At 36.3% G+C, this 8,407-nt stretch overlaps 4 protein-coding genes across 5 annotated transcripts; 1 reads left to right on the top strand and 3 right to left on the bottom strand.

Annotated features, from left to right (window-relative positions):
- Nucleotides 1–1,086: 1,086 nt before the first annotated feature.
- On the top strand, nucleotides 1,087–2,806 carry LOC119554047 (guanylate kinase). The gene has a single exon (XM_037864785.1). The coding sequence runs from the start codon at nucleotides 1,230–1,232 to the stop codon at nucleotides 1,914–1,916; it is 687 nt and encodes a 228-aa protein (XP_037720713.1). The 5' UTR covers nucleotides 1,087–1,229; the 3' UTR covers nucleotides 1,917–2,806.
- Nucleotides 2,794–3,337, bottom strand: LOC119554049. The gene is made up of 2 exons (XM_037864788.1): nucleotides 3,081–3,337; nucleotides 2,794–3,000 (listed from the first exon to the last, which is right to left on the bottom strand). Exons 1-2 carry the CDS (start codon nucleotides 3,313–3,315, stop codon nucleotides 2,951–2,953), a joined length of 285 nt encoding a protein of 94 aa, XP_037720716.1. The 5' UTR covers nucleotides 3,316–3,337; the 3' UTR covers nucleotides 2,794–2,950.
- A 314-nt stretch (nucleotides 3,338–3,651) lies between these two features.
- LOC119554048 (NADH dehydrogenase [ubiquinone] 1 alpha subcomplex subunit 5) lies at nucleotides 3,652–4,913 on the bottom strand. The gene is made up of 3 exons (XM_037864787.1): nucleotides 4,784–4,913; nucleotides 4,503–4,664; nucleotides 3,652–3,959 (listed from the first exon to the last, which is right to left on the bottom strand). Exons 1-3 carry the CDS (start codon nucleotides 4,802–4,804, stop codon nucleotides 3,768–3,770), a joined length of 375 nt encoding a protein of 124 aa, XP_037720715.1. The 5' UTR covers nucleotides 4,805–4,913; the 3' UTR covers nucleotides 3,652–3,767.
- Nucleotides 4,914–5,157: 244 nt separating this feature from the next.
- LOC119553182 lies at nucleotides 5,158–7,841 on the bottom strand. Of its 2 annotated transcripts, none has more exons than XM_037863425.1 (4): nucleotides 7,525–7,841; nucleotides 6,468–6,537; nucleotides 5,868–6,217; nucleotides 5,158–5,535 (listed from the first exon to the last, which is right to left on the bottom strand). In XM_037863425.1, exons 1-4 carry the CDS (start codon nucleotides 7,600–7,602, stop codon nucleotides 5,338–5,340), a joined length of 696 nt encoding a protein of 231 aa, XP_037719353.1. In that variant the 5' UTR covers nucleotides 7,603–7,841; the 3' UTR covers nucleotides 5,158–5,337. The 2 variants fall into 2 exon arrangements, with proteins under 2 accessions (XP_037719353.1, XP_037719352.1); XM_037863424.1 differs by having other exon boundaries at nucleotides 5,868–6,265; nucleotides 7,525–7,602.
- Between the last annotated feature and the right edge of the window lie 566 nt (nucleotides 7,842–8,407).

Below are 8,407 nucleotides of genomic sequence, written 5' to 3'. Positions count from 1 at the left end.
AGATGAGTTATTCATCTTCGGTAAACCGAAATTAATATACTCTTCCCATTAGAACAGAACAGAACTTCAGGTTTTCGATCCTCCATTGAAAGCGAGCTCTTCCCGAAACCGGGGGAGGATGAGCAGACATGAAATATAATATTGACTGAATATTAGCATATACACAGAGTAGTATCTAGCAGAAGAAGAAGAAGCAGAGGCTTGCATAAATCCCTAAACATACGAGGTAAACGTATATATTTTTGATTTATCGGACGGCAGTAGTAGGTTTACATTCAGGCGAATCATTCGGAACACAAACCAAATTCACTTTGGGCATGCGAAATCAAAATGTGATCAAAAATATGAAATTACAAAAACGTAAGAAAATGAGAGTAATGAGAAAACAATTAAGTGGAAACAAGCAGATGAAAAATTCATAATTATTTTAAGCTAAATAAAAAAAAAACTAAAATGCATTGTAATTCAGTCGGCAAAAAGTTTCAGTGTGTATGTGTGTTTGAAATTCTATGCTACATGTAAAACAGTATAAGAATATAACAGTTTTTAAACCAAAATCGGTTGGTGTTAATTATTTCCATAATGAGGGGTGGTTCTGTTTTAAAAATTCCCCCGGCTACCAGTATAGTTTCCAATTTGCTTTTCTTACAAAGTCAGTTCAATGATTTTTAAAGTTCAACTGTATGCTTTGTGTTTATCTTTGATCTACAGCAAGCACTTACATTTTAATTTTTTAAAATTAAATTAAATTTACTATTTGTTTCTATTAAACTTTCAAATAAAGTAAGGTAAATATAAACAAGGTAATTATTGAGGTATTAACTAATTTGAATACCAATTCTAAATTATATTTTTTGTAAGGCAGTTTAAATTCTTTGAATATTTATCGAATTTTTAATGGTTTTCTTTTTTGGGGTTTCAATTAGTTATTGGAATATTTTCTAATATATATGTATATATTTTCGAATATATGGAATGTATTCTAATAACTGAAATATATTGTATAATTTGAAAATAGGGGTGACCATTAGAATACTTCACCTGGTATCGTATTGAGTTATCGATATAAATCGAAATTAACCCATCGCTGGTCCGCTACATATACAGACACCCACTAGCACGCCTTCTCTTAATTTAGCCAAACCAACTAAAAAAAGAACCAAACCAGCTTTTTTGGTGCCCCATTTTTGTTGTTGCTGCTGTGTGCTAGACGAATAAAAGGCCACGCCATGATAAGCTTTTTGTTCATTGTAAATCGCGCTCTCAGCAGCGGCACGGCGGTGAATTTAACGAGCAAGAAGATGTCCGCCCCTGGACCACGCCCCCTCGTCCTCTGCGGCCCCTCGGGCTCCGGGAAGAGTACGCTCCTTAAAAGACTCTTCGCAGAATTCCCCAACACCTTTGGCTTCAGCATATCCCATACCACGCGAAAGCCTCGGGAAGGCGAGGAGCACGGTGTGCACTACTATTTCGTGGAACGACCGGAAATGGAGGCAGCCATCGCCGGAGACGAGTTCATCGAAACGGCCGAGTTCACGGGCAATCTGTATGGCACCAGCAAGGCGGCAGTGCGTGAGATCCAGGCCCAGGGAAGGGTCTGCATCCTGGACATCGAACAGAAGGGTGTGGAGCAGATCCGCCGCACCGATCTGAATCCCATTTTGATCTTCAATAATCCCCCGAGTATCAAGGAACTGGAGCGGCGACTACGTCTACGTGGCTCAGAAACGGAGGAGTCGCTCGCCAAACGCCTAAATGCCGCCCAGGTGGAACTGGATTACGGATTGACGCCCGGTAATTTCCACAAGATCATCAACAACGTGGACATCGATGTGGCCTACGAGGAGTTCCGAAACTTTGTGGTCCAGGAACTCAAGGAACAGGAGAGCCAGGGAGTGCCCATTAGCCTGAAGTAGGACGAAGGACTCTGAACGAAGGTGCAATGATATTAACCTCAGTGGGATGGGTGTATCATTATTTTTTCAATGGTTCGTTGGCAAGGAAAATAATCCATGTATCTTTCATTCATGGTATTGTATACATTGGTCTTGTCTCTAAATTGAGCACTTAAACTAAAAGGAAAACCAGGTAATATTTATATTTCGTCACAAATATTTATATGTGAGAAAAATTGATACCTTTAAGAACTAGGGGGTTTGATTTAATTTGTTCATATACTTTTGTACAAATGACATGCTATTTATTTATTTATGGATTTGAAAGAAAGAGGTATTTTAAATATATTTTATAATTATCTTCGCTTAATCTGTTCCTTAAAAAAATATTTATCTTAACCAAGATAAAAACAATTAAACCTTCATAAAAATATAATTTCTTATGTTTAATATCATTTAATTAATTTGTATGCCAACGCTGCCTATTTTGTAAAATGTTATACTAAAACTATTTCTTTGAATTAGTAAAATAATATTTTGTTAAAAGAAAAGAAGTAGAATTGGGTCGGTTTTGGCGGTCTTTAATTAAAAATATTAAAGACCGCCAAAATCGACCCAATTAGAGCAGCCAGCTTGACCTACAGTTTCCAATGAAAGTGCGCCATAGATTACTTTCCGTGCCACCGATCCAAGAGGCACCCACCCTAAAACCACGTTGACTAATGGCATTTATACTTAAGAAATGGCTTGTATTTATTCTTCTCCTGTCCACCTTACTGTTGTGCGAAATCGTTGTTGTAGTTGTAATTTTAAGCTGAAAGTTGTTGCGCTGCTTCACGGTCGAGAAAACCGGGGAAGGCGATAAAAATGGAATCAATAAAGAGCAAACAAATGCGGGTATATTGTATTTACACGAAGGTTTCATATATATTATCTACAAAGCTGAGCTGAGAAGGTCAAATGGTTATCGGCAGTGGGTTTGTTTAAAAAGTGGCTGATTCCTCACGCAATCGCTCGATTTCCACCCGTCTGCTAATGTCTGGGTGTCCCGTGGCCTATCTGTCGAATGTAACACGCACTCCCAGGCGAAAGTCCTGCTCCGAACCTTGGATTACGAGGGATACGCATTGGTCTTATAGTCATGGTGGAGATGGAAGCGTGCCTGGTATTTGGTGCTGCCCGTACCCGATTGCATTCCCTGGGTGCGATGCACCAGGCTGGCGGATCCATCGATCTTCGTCCGACTGTCTGCACTGCTCCAGAGTCCGGCGATGGCCTCTAGAGCCAGTTCCGTCTCATCATCCTTATCGTCGTGCTCCGCCGAAACAGTGAGATCGATTTGACGACGTTGGCGTGGAAGCGATGCAACCAAGCCGATGGAAATGACCAGCAGCAGCAGGAGGTACTGAAGCGCACGCATGTTGAAAACAGACTGAGATTGTCAATGGATCGATGATCTCGTCGAATTGTTTACCGAAAGCTGGGACTTAAGTGTTGTTCCAGATTTCAGTGATTTGTTAGAGATTTCAAATTTGAGAAATCAGCGCTTCATGCTATAATCAATCAAAAGTATTTAAATTTTGATAGTACTACTAGTTTTAACTTTTAAATAGAATTGAATTTTAGCTTTAAGGAATCCATTAGGGGTTACTACGCATATTGGCTCTTTAAATTATAATTTTGTCGACTGAAGTTCTTGAATCGAATTTATGAATCTGGTTGAAAACAAAAACCGAAACACTCCCAAAGATCACAATTTGAAGTTCAACAATTTTGTTGATAATGCGGCTGGCTTATCAACGGATTTATTGCTCTCTTCTCGTTTCCATTTGCTGTAGAATAATTAGTACTATGTGTAAATCATTGGGCGGTCTAAACCTTGGGCTCCAGGATCTGGGCTGGTGGCCAGTCCCACTGCTTGGCAGGTGCGGGTTGGACCAACTTTTCCCAGGGCTTCCAGCCGAGCATCTTGCGGGCCAGCACCAGCTCGTTCTCCGCCTGAACAATAAGCTCCTCCACCTGACCACAGCCCACGGCCTTCTCCAGCGCTACGATGTCTTTGTTCTGGGGGAGAATTATATATTAATATTAATTTTTGGATAAATATTCAGGGAGAAATCAAACAATTTAAATTTGTTGTTTCATTTTAGTTATTTCTAGTGAGAACTAGGAAGATTTTCATGAATAAAACTAAAATTAAGTCAAATTATAAAAAAAAGTTCCTAATTTGAAAACGACAGCAAAAAGTTTGTCTTAAAGTTTATAATCCAGTAAGTTAAAAATGGTGTCTGTTAAAAATAAGCCTTTTTATATGACAGGATAGTAGACAAATAGGATAGTAAAGAGATAGAATAGGATAGGATAGTAGACGGATAGGATGGACAAAATAAGAAACACTACAAGTCGAAAAACCAAAACAATATTGGTTAGCTATCTTGAAAACTAATTGGCAACTAGTGGTTTTGATAAATATGCCTACATACATATATGTATATTATTCTAGAAATGGATTTTTGATAGTATCAGGGTTTATCCTTTCAATAGGTCAATAAAAACAGCAGAGTTTTATGGAATCACTAGTAGTTCCCGAATCTAAAAACATCTTACTTGGGCCACAGCATCGGCGCGTTCTTTGACCAACTGCTCCGTGTATTTCCGGTAGCTGGCATCCTGTGGCATTTTGGACACCGCCCGCAGGATCTTTCCGTAGAGGGCACTCAATGCATGATGAGGATTGGCGGACACGGCGAGTCCGGTTAAACCTGTGGACTGCAGAAGGAAGCGATGACATAACAATAACAATTAGAGGAACGCCACGAATTCCGGGCCTTAATCCTTCTTCCAGTTGATTACAGAATAGGAACTATTCATATCCTGCTTAAACTTACCGCCTTAACAATCTTGGCCATGTTTATAACAGATTTTTAGACGAAAATGCTTAATTTTCCGCACGATTTTTTTGTAACAGCTGTTGTCTAGTGCTGTAAAATTCGTAATTATAGCCCAGTGCTGTGAAATTACTATATGTAAACTATCGCATTCTATCGATAGTTTGGCGGCAAATGTTTACCGTTTAAAATGTCTTAAGGCTGTTTGAATGAAAGATATTAGAATTATAGTAGTAAGTTTTTATTTATTCATGTTGGTTCTATTCATAAATAAGTAACAAAAATGTTTGATTAGTTTTACTGTACTTGTGCTTTAATAAACCAAAAAAATTTGTTGACCAAATTATTCCCAAAACAAGAATTAAAACTCTGTATTGATTTTAAACAAGGTGTAAAATGGTCGTGGGATTTTATTATTTTATCACAATATATTTTTATATTTAAAAAAATGAGGCGAGTGAATTTCAACAAAGACTGAACAAGTGTGGCTGTGAGAATTGCCTAACGATACGATATGCTCATAATACTACATTCTAATCTAAATATATGCTGATCTATGTGCCATTGCCAGTTATAGCTACAGCGGTCGTATCTGGATCTGCAACGGTAAAGGCCGATATAAGAACATTGACCACCGTGACTATAAAAATGCCGATGACTGTATAATTGTTGATTCTGTTCGCCCGGCAGATATCGTGCTCGTTTTTGATGTTGTACTGGCCATTTAATATAAGGCCCACGCCCACAGCAATCTGAAATGGAAAAGAAATTTTAAATGTCATCAAAAATATGAATAAGTAAAAGTACAGTGAAATCTGTTAGTACTGTATCATATATAGTAATATAAATATATATTATAAAAAAAAGTTTCAATACTCTATAATTTCTTAACAAAAATATTGTAATTTTTTATATTTTTAAAATAATTGTAGTAAAATAAATAGGAAAATCTGAACATTTTTTTCTTAAAAAGATATATATATGTATGCAAAATTTTGAAAAAATTATTAAAAATTAATGTTGGGATTAACAAAAAAAATTCTAAAGGCTGAGTGTCAACAGTTATTATAAATAAATACCTTACCTGGAATATAATGCTAAGTGAGATGAACAGCAGACTGGGATAAAAGTATGGGTGCTGCGAACTCGTCTCCAAAACATATCGCAACTGATTTGCATTCGCAGACAGTAATGCCAGGTCCATCATTCCCTGGGCCAGGGTTTTCTTGTGCTGGTAGGCATTCACATCGGGTATGGGTGTCTCAACTCCGTTGATTGTCACGAAACCTGGACCATTATATCCCGGAAAGGAGAAACTGGGTCGCCTGCCTCCATTTGGCACGAGGACATTGACACCACCACCTCCATTTCCGCCCCTGCGTTTATCGCCATCTTCCAGAAGACCATCATCCACTCCAGGATTATCGTTCCCATCTTTAACAAAGGGACGATCATCGTTGTCAGAATCATCAGTTTCGGGCACTGTTAAAAGCAAAAATAAACAATCAATTAAAATTTTTGTCTTTACTCCCTTATGCTACTTACACAATAATGCGGTTTACACAAATTGTTTAATGATTGCGGTTGTAAGCAGCATTAGTCACAAGATCGATTAACATATAGACAAGCACAAAAAAAATGGTTCTAGTTTTTCAGAGATAAACGAGTAAGTTGGAATACGAACCTGCTCTGGGAACTCGAAGATTATTACGTACGTCCATTGCATCGCCGTTTCTGTGATTGTTTTCATTTTCCTGTAAAATTTCAATAAAATCGTTTCCGGAATATTAACAACTTTGCTTCCAAATCTATTGTATAAGAATGCAAATGTACTTATCAACAAAGCACAGCTTCTGTTCTGACAATGCTGATAAGTATGTACATTTTGATTAATGCAACTTAGCATATAAGTAGCCTGTTTTTACATAAGTATGTACATTATATATTTGTTTGTTTGCAAGAAAAGGCTTTCGGTAGCTTTAAAAATTAAAAAGATAAGCTTCAATGACAAAAATGTATGGTAAAACAGGCTTATCTACTAAAATGTATATACTATAATGCAATTTCCTGACCTTGAGGCAATAATCAAGTTCTATAACATTAAAGCTTAATAATGTGGAGTGATTTTAAAATATTCCTTAATTAAGAAAACAAAAGTTTTTTAAAATAATGCTAATCTTAACAGTCAAGTATTTTTGTTTAAGTGCATATAGTGAAAGAAAAAACCACAAGTAGGTACTAAATATATGAGTCATTGAAATAGACTCCTCCATCAGCAATTCGTGTGATTTTTCCCAAAATATATGTAAATTTCATCTGGAAAGTTTCTCTTTTTCTTTGTAAGGTAATAGAAATTATCAAACATATAATTTTTAGAATAAATATATTTTGTTAGAACATTGAGGTAAGCTACTTTTTATTATTACTTATAAATTTGAGTTACAGAAAGTTACACGCTGTCGAATATATGAAACATTTCTTGCAAATCTTCATGGGGTCTTTTTCGATGACTATTTTATGGGTTTTTTCCGCTTCAGCTGTCAGTTTTCCCAAAAAATGGTTAAATGCCACCTGAGAAGCTTCTCCCCTGTTTACACAAAAATTATCTAGCAGTGCGAAACTATATTTCATACAAATAATAGACATTTTAACGATCTATTGGCGAGGTAAACAAATCACCGGTTTATAGGAATTTGTTTATATGTCTTTCCCAATTTAATGATTATTTAGCTAAAACTCACTTTGTTTCTCGTCAAAGTTTTATCATTTTCCAGCGGAAGCTTATCCATATCCAGTGTAATATGCTCTAGGTCACTCATTTTGCAGTTAATTTAATGCAATTAAACGTCTTTGGGCAATTATGAATGAAGATTTTCAATGCGATCTTTGGATACTTCAAGAATTCCTTTGTTTGTTTTTATACGTAATGTAGTATGCTTCTTTTATCTAGATTTTTTCGGGGGATTTCACTCTGGTGTATATGGTTTATTTCTTCTTCAGTTTATTTTTTCCTTTCTTTAATACTCGTGCGCGATTTGCGACCGCTCAGCACGCTATTTCTCGGACAACTGACCGGAGATACAAATAAAATTGCGAATATTCTCTCGGGTCCACTTGTTTGGCTGGTCGGTCGTCAGCGTTACGTTTCCCCAAACAATCAGCTATTGGGGATTTCACGTTCTCTGTCTACAGAGTTACAACAAGTTTGTGTTGATGTAATTAAAAGAATTTACGAGCGCAGCGTTCTCTGAAGTATGTTGGAGTAAATCGGAACGGACTGATAAAAAATATATGTGTTTTATAAGTAAACCGAAAATTTGTACATATATTTCTAAAGATCTACATATATGTGTACTTAAAAAGACATGATATAGAATCTAAAAATATTAAATGTTAGTTCTCTTTAGCGTACTCTAAAAAGTGTTTCTTGCTATTCCTTTGTCCCATAATGATCATTAAATTTTTTCTATTTTCTTTAATACATTTTGAACGAAAATTAAAGATCTATTATGAAATTAAGAAAAAGTAAAAATAAAACTTATTTTTTTCTAGCAGTGCTTAAAAGTTGTTTGAAGCTTGCGCTTCTCTTCCAACTTTCTCTCTTTCTAATTTGATATATCCCTC

The sequence above is a fragment of the Drosophila subpulchrella genome, chromosome 3L (genome assembly GCF_014743375.2).
Source record: "Drosophila subpulchrella strain 33 F10 #4 breed RU33 chromosome 3L, RU_Dsub_v1.1 Primary Assembly, whole genome shotgun sequence".
NCBI classification, from domain to species: domain Eukaryota; kingdom Metazoa; phylum Arthropoda; class Insecta; order Diptera; family Drosophilidae; genus Drosophila; species Drosophila subpulchrella.
This window is presented reverse-complemented; position numbering and strand designations above follow the sequence as displayed.